Below are 25,892 nucleotides of genomic sequence, written 5' to 3' on the forward strand. Positions count from 1 at the left end.
TCCGCTGTCACTGCGACATATTATTAACCCTCAGCAACAACTGCCAAGAACTGGCAATTTATTTCAAGTCTATTTTCTTATTTAATTGGGGCAAATAGCTATTTATTACATTGTCACAAGGAGTGGGATGTGGGGGAGCGGGTGAGGATGGCGTGCAGCTAACCGACTACTGTATCTGTTGTCTCGTGCCCAAACCTCCTGTCCTTCAAAAGTGCTGTCCATAGTCGCTTCTCCCTGTACCTACCCCGGCTCTCTCATACTGCGACTGACCCTTTTCCAACCTTCCTCTGCATCATCCATGTGCTCAAGTGTGATGTCCTTCTTTGATCCTCTGCCAGTCTGTTAACCTGCTGCCCTTTGGCTTTTAGACCTTTCATGAGACTTTTGACTTATACATCTATACTATAAGAGAGTTGATTATCTGTGTGTCGGTCTTTATGGCTGTGTGTCACCAATTTTCAGAGTACATGGGCTTATGTTGGGAAACCAAAGTTTGTGGACCGTTTTGCTAGATTCTTGGCAACTAGGCTTAAATCACTCTAAATAGCATATAAAAAAAAATAAATTGCTGTTGCCAAATTTTCACGACATCTTCATGGCGGCCATCTTGGATTTCAAGATGGCCACCATTTCGGACCTATTTTGCCTTATATCTCACTTATTAATCAAGGTATCAGCACAAGAATAGTGTCCTTACCCACATTTTCGGGGTCAAGGACGACAATGGTGATAATCAAATTTCAGCTGGATGGCCAACATCTTTATAATTTCAAGATGGCCGCCATTTTTAATCAAAGTATGAGCAAACATAGCCTAGTGTCTTAGTCTGAGACAATTGATGAAGACTAGTTGTGGTGGCTAGCAACCATCATAGACTTAAGCCTTTTCTGAAAGCAATGCTACAGTTTGTTAATCAGTTTGTTTCATCAAACAACTCCTATCAAAAATCCAAACGACGGGCTCTCTACTGATCAAACACAATGTCATTCCCAATAGGCTGGGCATCAGTGTTGCAGCATTTCTCCAAATCAGCATCACAGCTACACAATTCGGTACAGACTACATTCCTAGCTTTGCATGAACACCTGCGTGAACACAATTTGCTAGGACTCTTTGCAGCTCGTCCACAGCCACAGCGAACAAGTTGGAGAATTGAGGCTGGAGCAATTGCAACCTGCGTCAGGACTGGTCTCAATTTGCCTCCATCAGTTTCCCATCCCAAGGTGTTTGGGTCGATCACAGTTGGATTTAGAGTTAGATCTTGTGCCCACGTGTGTGCTTGCAAATGAGCACGCTGGACATGCTCTTTCCAGGCACCAGCAGTTGGTGTTAGTTTCTCGACTCCCTGATCAGCCTTCAGCTGGCGGAATAGGTGATCGTAGTTCAGCAGCACTTCTTATTGTGACACCTTTCGGACAGAAGAGGCGACAGAAATACTCTTCACATCCTTCTAGGACAGCATCAGATGGTTTATCACCCTCTCCAAGCTGAGCAATTGCTGACACTACTGTTTGACTACTTTCAGTGAATGCCTTGAAGCAAGTTGTTTTACTCTTGCCCTGAATGTGGCCAGTGGTGTCACAGCCGGTGAGAGCATGCCAATTAACAAGTGCTTTTGCCCTCTGAGCACCAAGCTGTTCATAGATTGGCCTTAGTAAGATTTTCCGACGGTTTTTTCCAGTGCCCATGATAACTGCAGCATCACTTCCTAGGTCATCACTTCGACGTAGAGCAAGTAACAACACATCTGTGTCTGGGGAATAGATACTCACAATGAATCCTGTTTTCACAAGTTGCACTGCATGCAAAATCATGAGTGTGTCAGCTTCCTCCTGGCTACTGACCTCTTTAGCAATTTCACATTCAAAATTGCTCTGGACACTTCTCCTTGTCACCGTTACAATCTGCATGGAGGATCTACTGTTGATCAATCTATTTGCCAGGAAGAGTGTCAGTGAATCCTTTGTGACATTACTAGCAAGGAATGACTTGGTGTCCTTGATTTTGGTTTGCTCATCAACAATATAGTTTTTCACTGCCTTGGTCTTGCCTCTACGACGTTCCCTTGTTCCTTCCTTCAATGATGCATCAATTGTGTAATTGTCAAACACAACCCGAAGCTGCTCATAAGCACGTCCTCTGCATTCGGCTAGCTGTACATACGCTGTGCCAAGCTCCTTGCAGTTCTGAAATTTCTTGACACTCATTAATTCTTGCAATAGCGCCATTCCATCAACAATTAAGCATGTCCTGGGTCTTTCTTGCACATTCTCAGGGTGTTCTGCAAGTTCTTCAGCATGGTCACTTGAGTTTGTGTCATCACTGGATTTCACAAGACCCTCCAGGAGTGATATGATCTTGCTCTTGTCGGTGGTGGGGTGGACCATTCCATTTGGCTGGAGAAGAGTTCTATTGGTATTGGACAGTTCATGTGCCCCTACCACTTCCTCTAGATCCACTGCTTCCCTCGATGACCTTGCAATGACTAGTAGTCGAGCAAACAGGGATGTCGTCACTTTCAGTGCCACTACCTCACTACCAGTTTTCACCAACAGGTCTTTGCCAACCGAATTCCAAGATGGCATTTGCCGAAATGACGACTCTGGCGTTTTTGGCACGAGTGAAACCTTTCGAGGTGACTTGCATTCTCGAACCACAGTCTGCGATATTATCATGCATGTTTTCCGTAGTTCATCGGCTCGTGATGCAGTTGTAGCAGCTTGTGCTCCCTGAATTATCCATCGGATGAGAGTGAACAACTCACATGGAATATCCGAATCATTGTAGTCCAGTAAAGATCCCTGAAATGTCCATGCCTTTTCAACATCTCTAGAGTGAAGAATGGATTGTCGTACACACTTTGCACATTTGAATATCTGCAACATGTCTTCTTTGATATTTTTCTCCTTTATTGCAGCATCTATTGCTGTCCTTCTTGCCTTTTTGCCATGAATGACAGAAGGTTTTTGGCCTTGACCATCGGTAATATCACAACAAATGTTCTCACGGATCTTCTGTAACAGCCTGCCCCTGGTGATGCTGTGATTCTGAATACCATAGTCCCGCATCATGTTACTGTAGACCTCATCAGCCTCAGGTGTTGAGACAAACTGTCCATCATCGATGCAATCCTGTAATTCAGCGAAGAACTCAATTTCAGCTGATACAAATCTCTCTCTCTGTCCTAAGTCCCCATCACCACTTTGGTCACCTGCACAATTTTTGCGCTGTGGCATTTGCACGTAGCGACTCCAGTTGGAGGTCAAACAGCTCTTATGGTAGGTTATGTCCCTTGCAAGAAAATCTCCCTCAACGAGAAAGTCCGCAAGGTTGAGTTTCCAGACACTGTTGTCACTGTTTTCCACAATCTGTTTAACTGACCTACCAATATCTTTGCTTCTACACTCACAGCGTATCTCTTCTGTCCCAGTCTTTTTGTCCTGTTTCACAGTCTGACAGAAAAAGCACATATTCCGGCAGAATGATGGTACTGTCGACTGTGTCTGCCTTTCTGCTGGTGCTGAACAGGAGGCTTCCTCTGGAATAGGAGTTGTTGATGGTCTTCCTCGTTTCTTACCTCCGGTCAGAACACGAGTGTCCATTTGACTTGTGGCTTGTTCATATCGTCCTTTATCACGTTCAATATGCTGTATATGTGTCTCCGATGCCATAATGCTTTTCTTGACATCAGATCACCAGCGGATAAGCCTTGCAGTCTTTGATTTATGGCCACATATGTCGGATTCGTGTATGTATCTCGTTTGGTGAGATTTCGCAAAAATGTCTCATATGTATCTGCCTGTGGTGTGCTTAAAGGCTCAAGCACTTTCCTTTTTATGTATTTCTTCCCTTGGCATAGCAAACAAAGACTGAAGTCAATGGGCTTCTTTTTAGCAGCAGGTTCCTCTGGCGTGGTCATGATGCCGGCAGTCGTTCTTCCTCCACAGTTATCCAAGAATGCAACTTCTCAAGGTCGTCTGCTGCACATCTGAAAAGAATAAAGATTGTTAAAAAGTCATCCAACACAGTTTCAGGAATAATATTTGACTAAAAGTAGATGTACGGTAGCTTGATTCTTTAGATAATATTTGGGTGTGGATCTGGCAGAAGAACTCCCCTGTCCCCCCACCTCCTATCCACCCCCTCCCAATCCAATCCTAACCATTATCTAAAAATGTAAGTACCTGTGAGTAAAAATAAATAGATTCAATACCGGCACATTTATATTTAAACCTGATATACATGAAAACCTTTTAAAGTATGGCTTTGACCTGGAGTTTGGGCAAAACTAGATTAAAAAATGGTGGCCATCTTGAAATTATAAAGATGTTGGCCATCCAGCTGAAATTTGATTATTACCATTGTCTTCCTTGACCCCGAAAATGTGGGTAAGGACACTATTCTTGTGCTGATACCTTGATTAATAAGTGAGATATAAGGCAAAATAGGTCCGAAATGGTGGCCATCTTGAAATCCAAGATGGCCGCCATGAAGATGTCGTGAAAATTTGGCAACAGCAATTTTTTTATTTTATATGCTATTTAGAGCCTGGTCAGAATGTACCCTGGTGTATGTACCCTGGTCAGAATAGGTACACCGTATCCCTGCGTGTCGTAAGAGACGACTAAGAGGGTTGGCGTCAGGAAGGGCATCCGGCCATAAAAACATTGCCTCAAAAAGAGAACCATGACAATCACAAGTACATATGGGCAGGGTGCAGCCCGAAGTGGAGATCTGTTTCTGAGGTTTGGGACATGGAATGTAGGGACAATGACAGGGAGATCAGGAGAAGTGGTGGAAGTATTGGTCAGAAGAAGAGTGGACATATGTTGTGTGCAAGAGACGAGATGGAAGGGAAGTGGTGTGAGAATGGTGAAGGGTAGGCAGGGACAGAAATACAAGTTTGTGTGGCAAGGGTGCCCGGAGGGCGTGAATGGTGTTGGTGTCCTGTTTTCTGAGGAGTTTGTAGACAGTGTGGTGAGTGTGACTAGAGTGAGTGATAGGTTGATGATGGTGAAAATGATGATTCGAAAGCTCTTGGTGAACGTCATCTCGGGATATGCTCCGCAGGTTGGTCGAAGCGATGAAGAGAAGGACAAGTTCTGGTGTGCGATAGAGAAGCTGATGGAAAACGTGAAAGATGAGGAAGTTGTTGTGGTGGGAGGAGACCTGAATGGACATGTGGGAAGGAGTATGGATGGTTTTGAGGGAGTTCATGGGGGTTACGGATATGGTGTGAGAAATGGAGAAGGTGAAAGGATTTTGGAGTTTGCTGATGGAGCTGATTTGTTGATTTGTAATACTCAGTTCCAGAAAGAGGACAATAAGCTTGTTACATACACGTCAGGTGGGTCGACGACAACCGTTGACTACCTGATGGTGCGTCGGCGAGATAGGGGGCACCTCCGGGACACAAAGGTGATCCCGGGGGAGGAGGCTGTTTCACAGCACCACTTGGTTGTCTGCGACATAAGGGTGAAAGGTGCGAGGAGAGCTCGGCAGGTGAAGTACCAACCGAGAATGAAGGTGTGGAGGTTGAAAGAGGTGACAGTAAGGGAGGCATTAAAAGAGAGGCTGAGTAGGGTAGAGGATGATGTGGTTGAGCTTGAAAGTGGTTGGATGTCAATGAAAGCTAGTCTGTTGGGAGCCGTTGGTGAGGTATGTGGATGGACAAAAGGACCACCGAGGCACTCGGAAACATGGTGGTGGGATGTTGAGGTTGGAAAGAGGATTGACGAGAAGAGGAAGAAGTTCAAAGAGTGGCAGAAGGCGAAGGGTACGGGAGCAGAAACAGCAGAGCATGAAAGTTATAAGGCAGCCAGGAAGGCTGCAAAGAAAGAGGTAGCAAAGGCGCAGGAGGCATGTAGGAAAATGTTCGGAGAACGCTTGGATTCGGAAGAGGGTCAGAAAGCAGTATTCAGGATTGCAAAGCAGATAGCGAAAGAGAGGTGTGATGTGATGGGGGTGAGTTGCTTGAAGGATGAAGTGGGACAAATCGTTGTCGACCCAGATGGAATTAATGGAAGATGGAAAAGATATATGGAAATGCTGTTGAATACAGAGAATGAATGGGATGGCAACATAGAGAGTAACCCAGTTTTAGGACCGGCAGAGAAGATAACTGAGAAGGAAGTTGAGGAAGCGATAAAAGCAATGAAGAGTGGAAAAGCGGGAGGGCCGACGGGAGTTGTGGGAGATGTGTTGAAGGCAGCAGGAAGTTGGGGTGTGAAGAGAATGACAGAGATCTGTAATTTGGTGGTGAAAGAAGGCCGCATTCCAGTGGATTGGGAACTGAGTACCCTCGTCCCTCTATACAAGGGGAAAGGTGACCCTCTGGAGTGTGGCTCGTACCGAGCGATAAAGTTATTGGAGCATGGAATGAAGGTATTGGAAAGGGTGTTGGAGAGGAGGATAAGGAAGAAAGTGAAGATCGACGAAATGCAGTTTGGATTTATGCCAGGAAGAGGAACGACAGATGCGCTTTTCATTGTGAGGCAGTTGCAGGAGAAGTACATGGATAAGAGGAAGAAGTTGTTTTTTGGGTTTGTTGATCTGGAGAAAGCATTCGATAGGGTTCCACGCAAAGTATTGACATGGGCATTCAACCCATTGAGGAAGTTAGGAGTGGAGGAATGGTTGATCAGAGTAGTGATGGCAATGTACAAAAGAGCACGCACAGCTGTAAGGACGAAGGACGGGAACAGTGGTGAGTTTGAGGTGAAGGTGGGAGTGCATCAGGGGTCGGTACTAAGTCCACTACTATTTGTAGCTGTGATGGAGGTGCTGGCTCAGACCGTAAAGGAGGGTTTACCGTGGGAGTTGTTGTATGCAGATGATCTGGTGTTGATTGCGGAAAGTATGGATGGACTGAAGGAAAAGATGAACAAGTGGAAGGAATGTATGGAGACAAAAGGTCTGAAGGTGAATATCGGAAAGACAAAGGTGATGGCAAGTGGTAAAGCATGTGGTGAGGTGGAAAGAACTGGGAAGTGGCCGTGTGCTGTGTGTAGGAAGGGTGTCGGAGTGAACTCCATTCAATGTACAATGTGTGCTGAGTGGGTTCATCAAAAATGTAGTGGTCTGAGAGGGTCATTAACCAGTGTGGCAGCTACATTCAAATGTAAGGTGTGCACAGAGGGAGCTGCAGATGGAGGAAATGTTGAGTTGGATCTTGGAGACGGCGTGAAGCTGGAAGGTGTGAAAACATTTTGCTACCTCGGAGACATGCTGAATGGAGAAGGTGGATCAGACTCGGCAACGGTTGCTCGAGTGAGATGTGCATGGAAGAAGTTTCGGGAACTGAGTGGCGTGCTGATGAGGAGGAGAGTGTCGCTGAAGCTGAAGGGAAAGGTGTATGCTGCATGTGTGAGAAGTGTTATGATTTATGGGAGCGAGACATGGGTAATGAACGTAGAGCAGCAACGAAGGCTGGAAAGGGTGGAAATGCGAATGGTTCGATGGATGTGCGGAGTATCGTTGAGAGAGAGGAAGACAAATGATGAATTGCGAAAGATGATGGGAATATTGCCTGTGATTGATGCTGTGAAGAGGAACAGGTTGAGATGGTTTGGTCATGTATTGAGGAAGGATGAAAGTGACTGGTTGAGAAGAGTGATGGAAGTTAATGTAGAAGGAAGTAGAGGACGGGGAAGACCGAGAAAGACTTGGCTAAAGATGGTGGAAGAAGAAATGCGGGCAAGGGGGTTAACAAGGAGAGATGCAGAAAATAGGGCAAAATGGAGAAGATTGTCATGGGGACCGCAAGGCTAACCCCCGCTCTAGCAGGGAACATGGCCTTAAAATGCATGTTGTGTTGTGTTGTATATGCTATTTAGAGTGATTTAAGCCTAGTTGCCAAGAATCTAGCAAAACGGTCCACAAATATACATAAGCCCATGTACTAGGTTTTCATAAAATCCAAAATCGCCGCCATGTCAAGTGACCTATGACGTCATAATTAGGATATGCATCCAATCAAGTGACATACTGTGATTGGTCAAAGTTTCAACTCGAAGTGTTTTAGGCAAAAAATAATAATTTTGAAAAAAAAAAAGTTGTTTTTTTATGCCTCCGCCCCCGAAGGTGGCCAGAGGCATTATGTTTTTGGGTTGTCCGTCCGTCCTTCCGTCCGATGGTATGGGCTAAACCTCGTTTTTCTCAGCAACCACATGTCCAATTGAGACGAAACTTTCAGGGTAGGAGTGACACCCATGCAGAATGTTTTTTTATGATAAGTGACGTCATAGGTGATGTGGTATGGCAGCCATATTGGAGTAAACGCAAATAATAAGAAATAAAAAATTATCGGAAACCGCTGTATGGAAATTTTTTTCACTTGGCACATCGTCAAGTACTCCCAATGGAGAACAAAAGCATGATAATGATTACATCATAGGTGAAGTGGTGTACCAGCCAAAAATGTTTTAATCGAATTCCTTATTCTAAAAACCTAAAATTGCATGCACATGATCCATGACCCATTTGTATTGAAATATTAAACTTATGACATCATAGGTCACATGGTTTGGCAGCCACATTGGATTTAACCGAAACCTTAAAAAAGCATCTCCTCCTAAACCACCAAATCGATTGGCTTGAAACTTTACGTGTCATTGACTAGGCATGTGGATTAAAAGATGACCACTAAAACATCATTGGTCACATGGTGCAGCAACCATATTGGATTGAAGGAAATGATTAAATTATTATATTTCTGAAGCCGCTTACCCTTTCGATACGAAATTTTACAAATATCATCTAACGACATTGTTGCATATAGTTTGAAAATGATGATGTCATAGGCCACGTGCTTTGGCAGTCATCTTGGATAGAAAAACGAACCTTATCCGATCAACACGAAACTTCACAAACGTGATCCCCTACCCATACATATGCAGAGTGTACATTTATTTTTAAGGTCATATGTCACGTGGTGTGGCAGCGATATTAGCTTGAAAGCCGATAATTTAAAAGAATCCCTTCTCTGAAACCGTGTCACCGATCGATGTAAAACCTATCATGGCTGGTGAAAATGTGATACTTGAAAACAGCTCAAGGGATTTAAATCAAACTTGTTTATTTTTAGGACAGTGAATGAGGGCATTTACCAGTTGTCACGGCCAGGGAATATGTGGAGGCATTGCTCTAGTTTTTTTTTGCTCTGTCGTGCCTCTGCCTTTTTAGCTATGTGGAAGGTAATAATAAATGAACCCTGACCCAATTCATTTGTGGGTGTAGGGACTGTAGGGAAATGTTTAGGCCCCCACAAAAATAGGATTAAAAAAAAATTGACTTCTTCAAAATGCCAACAGGATTAGAACATCACCAAGCTCGGAACAAGTGTGTGTCTACCCTCAGGAGTGCCAGGAAGCACTATCTCTCCTCACTCAAGAATGAACTCTCAAACCTGTCTCCTTCCTCCAAATCCTGGTGGCGTCTGGTCAAATCCGTTTCTGGTGTTTGTTCCCCCTCCATCCCCTCCCTTACCTCAAATGGCCACACAGTTGACATCGCACGTGACAAAGCCGAATGCCTCAACTCTGTGTTTGCCTCAAAATCCTTAGTCCCAAACCCATCTCTCTCTGTTCCCACCTTTCCCAGTCGAACCAAACTGCTCCTGGACTCTGTGACCTTCTCTCCTGACAAGGTGGAGGAGTTTTTGTCAAACCTCGACTCTGATTCTGCAACTGGACCAGATGGCATCAGCCCACGGGTCCTAAAATCATGCTCTGCCGCTCTATCTCACCCTCTCTCTGTTCTTTTCACCCTATCCTTTGCTCAAGGTCATCTGCCAGCATCCTGGAAATCAGCAAACATTACCGCTTTACACAAAAAAGGTGCAAAAACAGATCCTTGCAACTACAGACCAATCAGCCTGCTCCCAATTATCAGCAAAGTCATGGAATCCATCATTGCTTCGGATATGAAATCTTTCCTCTTCTCCAATGGCTTGATCTCTGATCATCAATTTGGTTTCAGACCAGGTCACTCTACTCTGGACATGCTGCTTCTGCTGTCTCAACAATGGATGGAGGTCCTCAATGCCAAACAGGAAATCAGAGCTGTCTCCCTTGACATATCACGTGCCTTCGATACGGTCTGGCACCCAGCTCTGCTCACCAAACTCTCCTCCTATGGTATCCATGGAAATCTCCATGCATGGCTTGCGGACTTCCTCTCTGGTCGTAGTCAACGTGTGGCCCTGAATGGATTTCTCTCATCTCCCCTTCCCGTTCAGGCTGGAGTTCCCCAAGGCAGTGTGCTGGGCCCTGTGCTTTTTCTGGTCTTTATCAATGATCTCTCCGACTCTCTGGAAAATCCTCTGTATCTCTTTGCTGATGACTCCACTCTCTGCCGCTCCATTCCTCTTCCCTCAGATCGGCAGTCTGCAGCCTCCTCACTCTCTGAAGACCTGGACAAAATCACAGACTGGTCAAACATGTGGAACATGTCTTTCAATCCTGACAAATCTCACACTCTTACTATGTCTCTCCAAAAAGATCGACTGGACAACCCTCCCATCTACTTTCTCAACAATCCTCTCCAAGAAGTTCTGTCGCTCAAGCTTTTGGGTCTCACCATCTGCCATGATCTTTCTTGGGAAAACCACATTTCCAAGCTGGCCTCCAAAGCCAGTCGCCGACTGGGCATCCTCCGTCGTGCGAAGTCCTTCCTAGGCACACCTGAGCTCCTCACCACATACAAGGCTTTCATCCGCAGCTCAATGGAATACTGTTCTCCCCTATGGGCTGGTGCTCCTGCCTCACACCTGGCTCGGCTTCACGCTGTTGAATCCAAAGCTTTCAGAATCATTGGAATCTCCCGCGATGAAGCTATCTCTGAGGGCCTTTCACTCACTCACCGCAGGCAGGTAGGTGGTCTTTCTGTCTTCTACCGACTCCTCTCCGGCCTTGCTCCCCCAGCTCTCTCTGTGCTCTGTCCCCCAAATATTCCTACAGGTCGCACAAGATCTGCCAGCCACCCTCTGATGGTTAAACTGCCGAAATCTCGGCTCTCTGCTCACCTTCACTCTTTCATTCCTCTTTTCTCCCGCCTCTGGAACAAACTCCCACACTCACTTCAATCACACTCCTCCCTCCAGGTCTTCAAAACAGCTGTTCACCACCATCTCTTATCTTCCCCCATCCAAAATCTTGATCTTTTCTACCCCCCACTAATTCACCCCAGATCCACCTTGTTTGAAATTCCAACTTCTTTCCTGGAAGTCTTGGCAGTGTCCATATGTTTTATACCTCTCCCACCCCCCCCCCCCCTTCCCATGCCTCCCCCCCAAAGCCCTCTCCCTCCCACAGTTCTCTCGATGTCTCCATGTCTCTCGGTCCCTGCTCTCAAATGTTGTGTTGTGTCCTTCCCCCTCTCTCCCCATCTTGTCTACCGCTGCCGATGTTATTTGTTTTGTGTGTCTGTTTGTCTTTCTGTGTGATTAATGTTCGCTCTTTCACGAGCCTCGATCTTGTATACAAAAAAAAAAAAAAAAATCACCGGGCAACGCCGGATACCCCTGCTAGTTCCAAATAAATAAAAATTGACAATTTCACAAACGACTTTTTGAACACAAATGACGGACCATGATCAATAGTTGAACAATCAATGAAGTTGGCTTATGTGACATGTCAATAACATTATGACCCTGCACTTTAACTTTTGTTTCCCTTGTCTGTATGTAGTCTCGGATGCTTGAGATTCAGGACAGCAGCAGAATTGCAGCGCTGCAAGCAACATGGCAAGAAGTAACAATTTTGCTTCCTGATGTGCCGATGAGTCCATCTTGAGTGGATGGACACGTCTTGCAAGTTTCACCTAAAAGACAAGTGCAGCAGATTTCAGATGAGATGAGTAGGCAGTACTTGGATAATCACATTAATGTCGAGGCAATGAAAAAATATTAACGTCAGTGTTCATGCCTTTTCCAATAGATATTTTATTATACTCTACGTTATATGTATCTTCACTATTTGAAGTATTATTTTGAAAAAATTGTTTATTTCTCATCATTGCCATACCATGTTGGGATTTAAAATCGAAGTAAAATGATTTCTTTTCGTGTGGAATATCTCATTGAAAATGTGAAAAATACAAAATGTGAAAAAGCAAATTGTGAGTCCTATACTAATTTAAGATTACTAGGGCATGCCCGTACTATATCTATATCTAAAATTATATCCCCCCCCCCCTCTATTTACATGAAATGGTTTGGTCCAAAGCGAACGGCTTGCGAGTACGGTGACAATCCCCCCCCCCTCTATTTACATGAAATGGTTTGGTCCAAAGCGAACGGCTTGCGGAGTTTGGTAAAGAAATCGCCATAGCGTGCACAAACGCGCAGGAAAGCGAAAGAATCGCAAATTAGTTTTAATTAGTTTTAAAACATAGTTTAACGCCAACATAGTTTGCCAACGTGAAATAAATGAATACGCTCTCAAATGTGCCGTCCGAGGCAGAGTCTGTTCGCCACGTTCGGCACACGTGATAGCTCGCTGCTCTCTGATTGGTTGAATCGTTTTTTGGACATAGCTCGGTAACTACTTGTCCGATTAATTTCAAACCTTGAAAAGGCACATCCTCGGGTCCCCAGCAATATACCTGGCAAGTTGCAAGTATATCGGACCCGTGGTTGTCGAGAAACAGCGGTCACAGACAAACAAACAAACACACACACAGACACACAGACACACAGACACACACACACACACACACAGAGATTACTGGAATTATAGATAGATGGACATCTACATAATATGTACACAAAAAATTGCTGCCTTTTTGAACCTCCCACAGACACTGTTTTCCCTTATTTGTGCTGTTCCATATCCTTTGAAATCAATGCTGACGGCAGGATTTGTCTCCTTCCTTTATCCCTATCTGCTCCTTCCCAAATATCTGCCCTATTTATCTGTGAGCTTTCCCTTTCCTTTTCTATATTTTCCTTTTCTCAATGAACCCTGACCCAGCATCGTTTTACGTACATATTTTCGTGCAACTCCAGTTAACCTCAGAGTCGCGGATAGCCTAAACGGTCTACTCGGAGGCAACAACCAAACCGGATTTTACTATGGCCGTGCGGGAGGAAGAAGGAAAATGGGAGGCTGCGGCAAAAGCTTACCTGGATCGCGCCGACGGCAGCTTCGATCCTGCAAGGAAAATTAAATCGACACGGGCACAGGTATAACAGGGGATGCAAAATAATACAAGGGTTCATTAAAAAATAAAAGCAAGGACAGGAAAATACGCGCCGATAATAAAATAAGGTGACTAAATTGGGATCCCACACACACCGGACACAGAAACGAACAAAGGAGGATGAATTACGAAAGGAATTGTCTCGTCGTGGTGTGTAAAATGGTGCATGCAGCCTTATCTGTCCCTCATCTTGTCCGCCGTCCGACACGGCTCTGTTCGGCCCCGATGCACCCACGAGGCCTCGCTCCAAGCTCCACAAGTGCCGATCGCACACCGCGAGGTCCCTCACTCCAAACTGCACAGCACCAAGCACCGCTCCAAGCACCAGCAAAAGCACCGCATGTCCAACGCAGGCTGGCGACTCCAAACGAGGTCAAAAGCAAGTGAACTCCACCCGGGCCACGACCCAACTCGAGCTGCGCAAGACGAAGAAGACCGAGCGCCGCTAGAGACTGCCAGAGCACGAGCGTAGATGTCCAAACACCAAGAGAGCAACTCAACTACTGGTCAACTACTCTGTCTCTCCCTCTCCTTCTCGAACTCAATCCAACTCTCGTGTCTTTCTCTCATCTCTCTCGAACCAACTGCTGGCCAACTCCTCTGCTTGTCAACTCACTCACTCTACTGCGTCTCAAGACTCACTGCCAGAAGCAACTCTCTCAAGACTCACTTGGCGCATGACCCACTGCCAGACTCCACAATCGCGTTCGGCGCTCGCTGATCTCTGCTTGCCAACTGACTCACTCTCAAAAGTCCTGCCACCCCTCGTATCACTCCGCGGCGGTGACGTCAGCTCTGGCGCGCCACCCAATCAGTGGTCTCCACCGAATCACAGGCCTGTGGTGTGGTCATAGCACGTGGCACTCGATCTGGTTAGGCCTGTCGGAGGTGTAAATGGCGGCGGCCATTATCTGTGGTGTCCCGGCCTGGTTTCCTTTTGCCGGTTCTCTTTCACAGTCATGTCAGGGAAGGGCGTTACTTCGTGTTGCGCTAAGGACCTGTCGGAATGTCTATGTCGTTGCGGTGCCAAAATGGACAAAGGTTTGGCTGACCAGGTGAGACATACAAGGGCGCTACTCTTTAATCCCTAACTCTACTTAACACACAAACCTCCTGGTAGATTCACAAGTTTACATCTTAACCCGACAAACGCCTACACATGAAGAACTTATTACAGGTAGTTTTCCTTACCGCGACACACGAAGCATGTTACCTACTCAGATCTATCTGCTCTACATATCACTACCACATCAACATAACACAATTATTTAGACACCCCCTTGTCCTGTTGCTAGCCGATGTTATATTACCATTTATCTAATGAGTAGGTTTTCAAAATGACTATGAATACGCGACTTTCAAAACGATGTATGAATGCTAATTGAGGCCTTTTGAGCATGCGTGCATCGTCAGCGACACGGTTCTGCTCACCGGGTGCATAAATCAAATCATCTTTTAAACATAATTTTCAGCATTTAGATGAAAGAGTGGCAATTTAAAAATGGTTAACCATAGTTGTTCTGTTCCTGAATGCAAATTGGACTCACAGAAATATAGCAAATACATGAAATATCTGTGGATGAGAGGACTTGGGTTCGTATCATTTCCTGTTAATACAATTAGCTCGTGGCAGGAGTAGTTACAACACACACACACACACACACACACACACACACACACACACACACACACACACACACACACACACACACTTCTACTTTCACCAATAAATGCAAAAATCTAATTTACAGTACTTTGTTTTGTGGCCCCGGAACAAAATAAAAACTAGAAAGCATCTGAAAATGCAAAGCCCATCTGCATTCGCTTTAAATTCAGACTTATTCTTCCATATGCTAAACATGACGAAAACAGCTTATCGCGGACAATAAAAAAACAGCAGAAAAAAAAATATATTGACGATTTTATGCGATCTTGACCTTTTGACCTCAAAAGCAATATGCGTCAGTGAACGAATTGGCAAACCCTGCTAAAATTTCAGGTCAATAGGATGAATATTGACGATTTTATACAACCTTGACCTTTGACCTTTTTTTCTTAAAAAAAACATTTGGCTTTCAGCTTTTGATTGATAAACCAATTGAGTGACCCAATGTACAAATTCTTAAAATTTCAGGAAATTGATGATTTTATGTGACACTGACCGTTGACCTTTTGACCAGATTATTAGTTTGCCTTCGTATTCTCATAATAGATCTTTGTTTAAATTTGATCACAATATTGACTAGGATGGATGTTCTATCGGAAAGGGCGATAGTAAACCAAATGTAATAGGCCAATTACCTGAACAATCTCATTTATTTCATTTTTCTTTTTCAAAGTTAGGCCACGGACTTGCTTATCAGCTTTCTACATATCATGAAAATACCTTTTAAATTCACTGTCTTTAATGTAATTTTCAAAAAGTGTGAATACACTGTCTGCAGATTACAATTACGACCATTTTATTTTAGAGACAAATTTGTTTGATTTACTTATTTCTTCTTTTGGAATACAGCATAGCTCATGAAGGAGCTGTAACGACAGAGGGCAGGATGTTCATGGATTGACTGACAGAGGATCAAAGAAGAACAGAAAGACAAAGACCGCGCATGAGTGGATGAGTGCTGGAAAGGAAACGGTTGGGGCGAAGGGTTGAAGGGGTCAGAAAAATCATGAGATGACCATGGGCAGCACTCGTGAAGGACTCGGGTGGATTACGAGACTGGAAACAAAATATTCGGTAATTTTCATCGAGGTGAGGCTTGCATCTACTTCAAATCCTACCGTTTAATGACCCCATTTACTGAACTTATTACAGTGCCATTATCTGAGGCATGAAATCCTCGTTATAGGTTCTTGGACCCAGGTTTAATAATTACATTGAACTCAACCAGCAGTTTAATCATTACACTCAGGAAGTAATGGGTTAAATATACTTACAGCATTCTTTATTTGTCTTTGTAGTTAAAAAATGCAGGACATCCTCATTTATCACCCTGAAGTCGTTTTCAAACAAGCCAATGATAAACACAAAAGCATTTTCGTAGAAGAAACAACAGACAAAGTAAATAAAGTGGAAATGGCAGTTCTGCTAAACCTGTTCTGTGGCTTTTGCACTGTACCTGAACGAATCACCCAGGGCCCTGGGCCTTCTCTCAATAAAAATTGCTCATATTGCCAGCTGGTGCACCACAGTGGATCTTGCTGGCTCAATATGTGAACTTACCTTCACCACAACTCCAATGGTGCCTCATGAAAGGACTGTTCCACAACCTAAATTGAAGTCAACTAAGTGAAAATTCCCCCAACAAATCTGTCTCCTATCCAAAACCTATTATATCTGTTTACTTAACTTTACCTGGCCTATTACTAAAGGATAAGGCACCTGCACGTAATAAGGCCCTTCAGGGAACACTCAAACTAGTTCACAACTTGGCGGATTGATGTCACTGGCAGACTGAAACTTCGCATTAACCGGCTGGTGTATGAGTATTGGTATGTCGGTAGGGTAGAGCAATATCTAGAGTCAGGTAGATCTGAATAGGTAACATGCTTCGTCTGTCGCGATAGGGAATCTACCTGTAATAGGTTCTGTGTTTAGTCCGGTTTGTCGGTTAAGGAGTGTGCCTGTGAACTTACCAGCATGTTAGTGTGCTTGGTAGTTATAGGGATCAAGATAAACCCCTGTGTGTCAAACTTGGTAGCCAAACCTTTGTCCCTTATGGCAATGCATACCCATATAAACACTTAGACAGGCCCTGTAGTGCACACAGTAATTAAATTCCCTTCCCTGACAAGAACTTTGGAAGAAAACGGACAGGAAACCAGGCCAGGGCACCGCCGATGATGGCTGCCGCCGGTCGCATCACAAACTTGCATGGCAACGCCACTCCACCGCCCTCTCCTGCCTTCCTCTCAGCATCCTCACCAGTGTCCTCACCTTCTCTTACCTCTCCTAACTCTCCCTTGGTGCACGATTTTGCTGCACCATCATTTGGGTCACCCTCAAAGTTCGAGGAATTAATGGGATTTTAATTCATCACCATCATCACCATCATCATCACCACCATCATCGTCATCACCACCACCATCATCATCATCATTTGAAAGTTGCGTGTGTTTGTAAAATAAAAATTTTAAACTGCACATGATGGTGTTGTGTTTTTTTTTTTACTTTCACGGTACAGTATGGTTAAGCACTATTAATAAATTGTAAGTGCATTCCTTCAGTAAATTGGAAATGGTACCTGGTGTTGTCGTATTTTTTTTTTTTTTTGTACGCATTTTTTGTGAAACTGTAATCATGTGCATTTGCGGTCGAAAACATTTTAAACTTTAAAAACTTTCGTCTATGAATCAGGAACCGCTGGGAACCTACAATGTATCCCCCTTTCCCTCATTGAAACAATGCCGCGGCATACATTTACGGGATGTTTATTGACTTTCTCGGATTTTCGTCGACATTTCTACAGTCACGTGAAAAAGTAAGTACACCCCATGTAAAGTTTTGACTTTTTCAACATATTTCAACATACAGCTATTTGATCTTCATTTCAACAATATTGATAGATAAAGGTGATATAATATAACAAATATCATGAAACATTTACATTTTGTAGTCCATTGTATAATTTAAATAAACATCAATGCAAATTTCGCATGTGGAAAAAGTAAGTACACCCCTACATTTATCACTCCTTCAAACACCTAAAATTAGAATCAGGTGCACCAGCTCTGGTGCAAATGATTAGAACATCGTTAGAGAGGATCTTGGAGGAACCTGTCTCATTTAAACCTCAGACATTTAGTTTGGTTTGCTCTTTGTTGTTGAAGTGTGCGGCATCACCATTCCTAGATCAAAAGAGCTCTCTGAGGCCTTCAGAAAGAAGGTTATAGATGCCTACGAGTCTGGGAAGGGATTTAGAAAGATCTCCAAACAATTTGAAATCAATCATTCGACTGTCCAGAAGATCATCTACAAGTGGAGAAGATTCCAAACAACTGCCAACTTGTTCAGGCCAGGCCACCCCAGCAAGTTCAGCCTGAGAGCAGACCGCAAGATGCTGAAAGAAGTCTCTAAGAACCCCAGAATGTCATCACGGTACCTACAGGTAGCTCTTGCCACTGTTGATGTCAAAGTGCACGAGTCGACCATTAGAAGGAGGCTGCACAAATTTGATCTACATGGGAGGTGTGCCTGGAGGAAAACTTTGCTGTCCAGAAAGAACATCAGGGCAAGACTAAAGTTTGCCAATGAACACCTAGGCAAAGACCAGCACTTCTGGAACAATGTGCTCTGGACAGATTAGTCAACGGTAGAACTATTTGGCCACAGTACCAGAAGACATGTTTGGCGAAAACCAAAGACAGCGTTTGACCACAAGGACCTGATACCAACTGTAAAGCATGGTGGTGGAAATATTATGGTTTGGGGCAGCTTTGCTGCATCAGGGCCTGGGCAGCTCACCATCCTATAATCCACTATGAATTCTTCATTGTACCAGAGGGTGCTTGAGGATAATGTGAGGCCATCTGTCGGAAAGTTGAAGCTCAACCGAAGGTGGACATTGTGACATGACAATAACCCTAAACATACCAGTAAATCCACCAAGGAATGGCTGAAAAGAAAGAAATAGAGGGTTCTGGAATGGCTAAGTCAAAGCCCGGACCTAAATCCCATCGAGATGTTGTGGGGGGATTTGAAATGAGCTGTGCATGCAAGAAACCCCTCAAACATCGCACAGCTGAAAGAATTCTGCATGGAGGAGTGGGCAAAAATTTCTCCCAGTCGATGTCAGAGACTGATAGACAGTTATAAGAAATGCCTACTTGAGGTTGTTTCTGCCAAAGGGGGCAATACCACCGATTAGAGCCAAGGGTGTACTTACTTTTTCCACTTGCGAAATTTGCATTTATGTTTATTTAAATTATACAATTGACTACAAAATGTGAATGTTTCATGGTATTTGTTATATTATATCACCTTTATCTATCAATATTGTTGAAATGAAGATCAAATAGCTGTATGTTGAAATATGTTGAAAAAGTCAAAACTTTACATGGGGTGCACTTACTTTTTCACGTGACTGTCGGTGTTGTCTCGCCATTTCCGGGACTTTCATCAACCTTCGCGGATTATTGTCGACATTCTCGGGATTTGCCTCACCATTCGCAGATTTTGCCTCACCATTCGCGGTTTGTACCTCTCTATTTGTGGTTTTTCGCAACTCGGGAACCTATCCCCCCCTTTTTCCATTGAAACAATCCCCCACTATTCATGGGTTTTGCTATTCTCGGATTTTCCAGGAACGTATCCTCTGCGAATAGCGGGGTCCAAGGGGTATAGGTGAGGGCGAGACTACCGGAAGTAAGCTGTAACACGTGCCCTTTTGTGGTTTGTTTTCAACGTATCCAATCACGTGACTGTTGTCGCGAAGGGTGCACTAACCGGAAGTTACGTAGTTCCGTGGGCGGCTATACAAACATTTCGTATTATTTTTCATAAAACTTTATATTGTTGGAAAGAGAATTACTTCTAGCTTGTCGGAAAGTTAAAATTTAAAAGATCAGACAAGAATTAAGCAAGTTATGATCAAATAACCTACACCGTTTCGATAATTTCCGGCTGTAACACGTGCCCTTTTGTGGTTTGTTTTCAACGTATCCAATCACGTGACTTGTCGCGAAGGGTGCACTAACCGGAAGTTACGTAGTTCCGCGGGCGCCTATTCAAACAGTTGATTGACAATGCTGAGGCTCCAGTCTGTGTCCAGGTGGGCTGCAGCCTCTTCCCTCTATTCAGACCTTGAAAAAAATCACAAGCTGATCAAACACTTGGAACATGTCTTTCAATCCTGACAAAACTCACACTCTCACTATGTCTCTCCAAAAGGACCATGAGGCAAAACCTCGCATCAAATGTATTAACAATCCAAACCTTCATCACTCGATCTCCTGGAACTCACCATCAACCACGATCCCAATATCTTTCTTGGGCAAACTACATTTAAAAGTTGGCCTCCAAGAGCCAGTCACGGACTAGGCAACTCCGTCATGCAAAGTCCTTCCTTGGCAAAACTGAACTCCTATCCATCTACAAGGCTTTCATCCACAGCTTCATGGAGTACTGCTCTCCCCTCTAGGCTGGCTCCCCTGCCATGCACCTTGCTCAGGTTGAAGCCGTGGAAACTAAGGCCTTTAAAATCATTGGAATCTCCTGCGCTGATGCTGTCCGATCACTTAGCCATCGCAGACAGGTCGGTGGTCTCTCTGTCTTATACTGTCTCCTCACTGCACGGTCCACCATCAACCCCCTTATGGTGAAAGTACCTAAATTTAGGATCATGGCTCATCTCCACGCATTTGTTGCTCTTTTTTAAAACCACCTGTGGAACTAACTTCCTCATTTTCTTCAATATCATTCTTCCTTCCAGGTCTTCAAGACAGCTGTTCACCACTATCTCATATCATCGCCAATCCAAAACCATGATCTTTCCTACCCTCGCTAACCGCAAGCCAAACCGCAAGCACTTCTCCTTCCAAACTTCCAGTTTTCCCCTCCTGTGAGCTTCCTTCTTTATCCATCCTGTCCTTTCCTGCCCCCCCCCCCCCCCCTTGCCGGCCCTCCTCCATTCCTCCCCACACCATTTGTTTGTCCAAGGCCCCCTCTATCTTGGCCTTCAAATCTTCCGTTGGTGTACCCCCTCTCTCTACTGTTCCTTTTGTCCCGTTACGACCTGATCCATTCGGTGTACTAGCTCTTCCATGAGCTTTGACTATATGCATACAAAAACATTACCCTTATACACTGTACTAAGACAGTGTTGAGTCACAGTTTAGGAGATGAAGGCCTCATTGATCACCATCAAACACAGTCTCAATCGGCATCCTCTTCAGTCCATACTTCTCACATGCCACACCCTCTCATGCTATTTATCGATACTAGGGCATGCCCGTACTATATATAAGCTAGGACGTGCCCGTACGTGGGTGCCCGTTCCTTGCCAAAAAAAAAAAAAAAAAAAACATGAATGGTTTGGTCCATTCGCAACGACCACAGAACCCCCCCCCCCTCTATTTACATGCAATGGTTTGGTCCAAAGCGAACGGTTTGGTCCATTCGATGTGATTCGATGATTCGATGTGAATGGTTTGGTCCATTCGCAACGACCACAGAACCCCCCCCTCTATTTACATGAATGGTTTGGTCCATTCGCAAAGCCAAAGCGAACGACCACAGAACCCCCCCCTCTATTTACATGAATGGTTTGGTCCATTCGCAAAGCCAAAGCGAACGACCACAGAACCCCCCCCCCCCCCCTCTATTTACATGAATGGTTTGGTCCATTCGCAACGGCAAAGCGAACGGCGAACGGCTAAATCGCCATAGCTCGGTAAGTACTTGTCCGATTAATTTCAAACCTTGAAAAGGCACATCCTCGGGTCCCCAGCAATATACCTGGCAAGTTTCAAGTATATCGGACCGGTAGTTGTCGAGAAACAGCGGTCACAGACAAACAGACAAACGTACAAACGTACAAACGTACAGACAGAGATTACTGGAAGTGTTTGTGAAGTATAAGTATTTGTACGGTATATTTCAATAGTTCAGTGTTCTAATATGTAGTTCCATTTAAATAAAGGTTCAAAGAGGTTTAAAGGCGTATAAATAAATTAATTCCATGTTTCACCACCGTTTTACTCAGCATCTATTGCAGCACCATATCTAGCACGTTGCATTAGTTGTTTGTGCCTGTTGTTTGTGTCCTTTGTAGTATATTCCATCCTTAAAAACAATAAGTTTCTTGTCTAGAATAATTTTCATTTTCGTCTGACTGCCAGGCAGGCAAACAGATATAACCAAACAACTCAACAATAACTAAAAGGCATCTGACAGTTTATAGCCAAAGTAGGGAATCAAACTCAGATGAGACAGCTCAAACATAAGTGGGATACTTCTCCACCATCCTGTTGGGCTGGCAGAATGGCCTAGGGCCCTAGAGGTACGCACGCTCCCCTCTGAGCCATCTAGTCTGGGTTCAAATCTCTCGGCCCAGCTACAAATTACCATCCTGGTTTCTCGAAGGCAGGATGATTCATCAGTGTGTGTGCCGTCCCTCGGATTGATGTTAAACTCGGTGCCCCGTCTGCCAGAAATTAATTTGTGGCCGGTTAAACATCCAATGGTGTCCTTCGCGAGTTCATCCAATAGTGCCGGCACCCTGGCCAAGTTCCAAATTCCTTCCCTAACCTACAGGGGCCATTGCATCGTTGCAGCTCAACTCTCCTGGTTAAACTTCCAAAATCCAGGCTAACTTCACACCTCAACTATTCCTTCCTGAGGGTGTCCAATCCCACTCTTCCCACCAATGATTGAAGTTGGTAGTATTGTAGCGGTTCCCGCTGAATGTACACAATCGCCTTGCACCTGCCAGGACGCGGCCAGGGCGCGATCGCCACGCCGGGCTCGTCCGGACGGGCCCAGACGCGCCTCTCCTGGGCATGCCCGGACTCGCTGTTCCCGGGCATGCCCGAACCTCCCGGGCACGCCCGGTCTCGTCTTTCCCGGGCATGCCGGCTCTCGCCTTTCCAGGGCTCGCCCAGAGCGCCCGGGCACGCCCAGCCTCGACTTGCCAGGCCGCGTCCAGGACGCCCAGGCATGTCCAGACTCGCCGTTCCAGGGCTCGCCCAGAGCGTCCGGGCATGCCCGCTCTCGCCTTTCCAGGGCTCGCCCAGAGCGCTCGGGCACGCCCAGCCTCGACTTGCCAGGCCACGCCCAGGACGCCCGGGCATGTCCAGACTCGCCTTTCCAGGACTCGCCCTTGACACCCGGGCATGCCCGGTCTCGGTTTTCCCGTGCAAATGCCCCGGCATAAATGTGTATATATATTGCTGCCCGATAAACGGGCTTTTGAGAATACCTGAGCTGTTTTGTTTCAATAAAGCAACTCGGACGAATTCCGTCTTTGGTCGCGTCAATTATTTCGACTCGCGTTGGAGCGCAGCTCCTTCACTGGTGACCTACCGACATGGACACGGCAGTGACTCTTAAACTGCCTACCTTCTGGGAGGCTCACGCGGCTGTTTGTTTCGCCCAAGCGGACTCCCAGTTCGCCCTGCGAGGCATCACCGCGGACGACACCGCTTCCACCATGTCGTGGCAGCGCTCGGTTCCGCCACCGCGGCCCGCGCCCTGAGCCTCCTCGAGCACCCGCTGGCTGCTGACAAGTATGACGTGCTGAAGATGCTCCTCCTCGACGCTTTCGCCCTCTCACCGGCGGCACGCGCATGGCGCCTGCTCGACCTGCCCGAGCTCGGCGACACGCGCCCGTCCGAGCGCATGGACTATATGCTCTCGTTGCTCGGTGAGCACTCTCCGGATTTTCTGTTCCGCGAGCTGTTCCTTCGCCAGCTGCCTCACCCGGTACGCCTCGCCCTGGCTGGCACGTCGATCACCGATCCCCGCGCCCTCGCCAGGGAAGCCGATAAGATCTCCTCGGCCGGCCAACACATCGGCGCGGCTACCTGGAGCCTGCCGCCGTCCGAGGCGACGCCCGAGCGCCCTGCGCGGTTGGAGGCCGAACTGCCGGTGCAACTGGCGGCCGCCACGCCGCGCCGACCGCTTCCGACACGACGGCCGGGGCCTCCACCTGACCAGGCGTGGTGTTATTACCACGCCAGGTTCGGACACAAGGCTCGGACGTGCCGACCCCCGTGCACTTTCGGCAAGTCGGGAAACGGCCAGGCCGGCGTTCATTCCCAGCCATGAGCGCCGGCCACTCGGGCAACTTGCTTTTTATTCGGGACAAAGCGTCCGGGCGGCGTTTCCTTTGTGACACCGGCACCCAACTGAGCGTCATACCCGCCTCCGAGCAGGACAGGCGGGACGCCGTTTGCGGCCCCTCTTTGGTCGCTGCTAATGGCTCGGCCATACGCACTTTCGGCCCGCGCGACGTCACCCTCTGCTTCAGCAGCCAGCGCTTTCAGTGGACCTTTGTGACCGCCTGCGTCCCCATGGCTTTGCTGGGCGCTGACTTCCTCTGCGCGCACGGGCTGCTGGTCGACGTCAAACGACGTCGCCTTGTCAACGCCGAGACCTTCAGCTCCCTGGCGTGCACGATGAGCAGCTCCGCGCCGACCGAACTGGCGTGCGCCCTCCCGACGGCGAACGAGTTCGCTCGCCTGCTCGCGGAATTCCCGGCCCTCACGCGGCCGACGTTTTCGGCCGTCGCAGTGCGGCATGGGATCGAGCACCACATACCCACTACGGGCCCGCCGGTCTATGCCAGGGCCCGCCGCCTCGACCCGGCCAAGCTCGCCGTGGCAAAGGCCGAGTACGACGCGTTGGAGCACCTCGGCATCATGCGGCACTCCAATAGCGCGTGGGCCTCACCACTGCACATCGTGCCAAAGCCGGGGGGCGGATGGCGCCCGTGTGGTGACTACCGCTGCCTCAACGACGCTACCACCCCCGACAGGTACCCGATCCCGCACATCCAGGACTTTTCCGCCCGTTTGGCGGGACGGGTCATATTTTCCAAAATTGACCTGATACGGGGATACCACCAGGTACCTGTCCGGGCGGCCGACGTCCCGAAGACGGCCGTCATCACGCCGTTCGGCCTGTTCGAATTTTTGAGGATGCCGTTTGGCCTCAAGAACGCAGCCCAGGCGTTCCAGCGCTTAATGGACGGCGTGCTGCGCGACCTGCCATTTCTTTTCGTCTATCTGGACGACATCCTCGTCGCCAGCACGTCCCGCGCCGAGCACCTCCTCCACCTCCGAACACTGTTCGGTCGCCTCAGCGAGCACGGCTTAATTGTCAACCCAGCCAAATGCCACTTCGGCACAACAACCGTTGACTTTTTGGGCCACCGCATCACCAAGACCGGGGCCGTGCCACTGCCGACCAAGGTCGAGGCCATCATCACGTTCCCGCGTCCCCGTTCCATCAAGGCCCTACAAGAGTTCCTTGGCATGGTGAATTTTTATCACCGATTCGTGCCCCGCGCTGCTCAGCTCATGCGGCCCCTTTACGAGGCCCTCCGGGGCAAGCCGGCCAACCATGACATCGTTTGGTCCGCGGCCATGGACGCGGCCTTCGCGAGCGCAAAACAGGCCCTCGCCGACGCAACGCTGCTGGCTCACCCGGTGCTCAACGCGCCCATCACCCTCACTACGGACGCCTCCAACTACGCTGTGGGCGCCGTCCATGAACAATGGGTGGACGGGGTTTGGCAGCCACTCGCTTTTTTCAGCCGGCAACTCCGGCCGAACGAGTTAAAACACAGCACGTTCGACCGCGAGCTGCTCGGTCTATTCCTGGCCGTTCGCCATTTCCGACACCTCCTGGAGGGCCGCCCGTTCACGGCTTTCGGCGACCACAAGCCGTTGGTCTACGCAATGGCCAAAGTCACGGAGCCGTGGTCGGCCCGCCAGCAGCGCCACCTCTCCGCCGTGTCGGAATTCACCACGGACATCCGGCACGTCGCCGGCAAAGACAACGCCGTGGCCGACTGTCTTTCTCGGGCCAGCGCGAACGCGGTCCACCTCGGCGTGGACTTCGCACTCATGGCAGCCGACCAGACCACCGACACCTCGGTGCAGGCCCTCCGGGCGGCGGACACGGGCCTCCGCCTGGCCGACATCCCCTTCGCGGGCACCGTCCTGCTCTGCGACGTCTCCCAGGGCCA

At 47.1% G+C, this 25,892-nt stretch overlaps 1 protein-coding gene across 1 annotated transcript in view; it reads left to right on the forward strand.

Annotated features, from left to right (window-relative positions):
• MAB21L4 (mab-21 like 4) overlaps positions 1-12,115 on the forward strand; it is a 69,548-nt gene extending 57,433 nt beyond the window's left edge. The window contains exon 7 of the mRNA XM_068112888.2: positions 11,688-12,115. Within this exon, the coding sequence (XP_067968989.2) occupies positions 11,688-11,792 (105 nt within the window). The 3' untranslated portion in view covers positions 11,793-12,115. The remainder of the gene's footprint in view (positions 1-11,687) is intronic.
• The last annotated feature ends 13,777 nt before the right edge of the window (positions 12,116-25,892 follow it).

This window comes from Myxine glutinosa, chromosome 4 (genome assembly GCF_964187855.1).
Source record: "Myxine glutinosa chromosome 4, kmMyxGlut1.1, whole genome shotgun sequence".
Taxonomy (NCBI): domain Eukaryota; kingdom Metazoa; phylum Chordata; class Myxini; order Myxiniformes; family Myxinidae; genus Myxine; species Myxine glutinosa.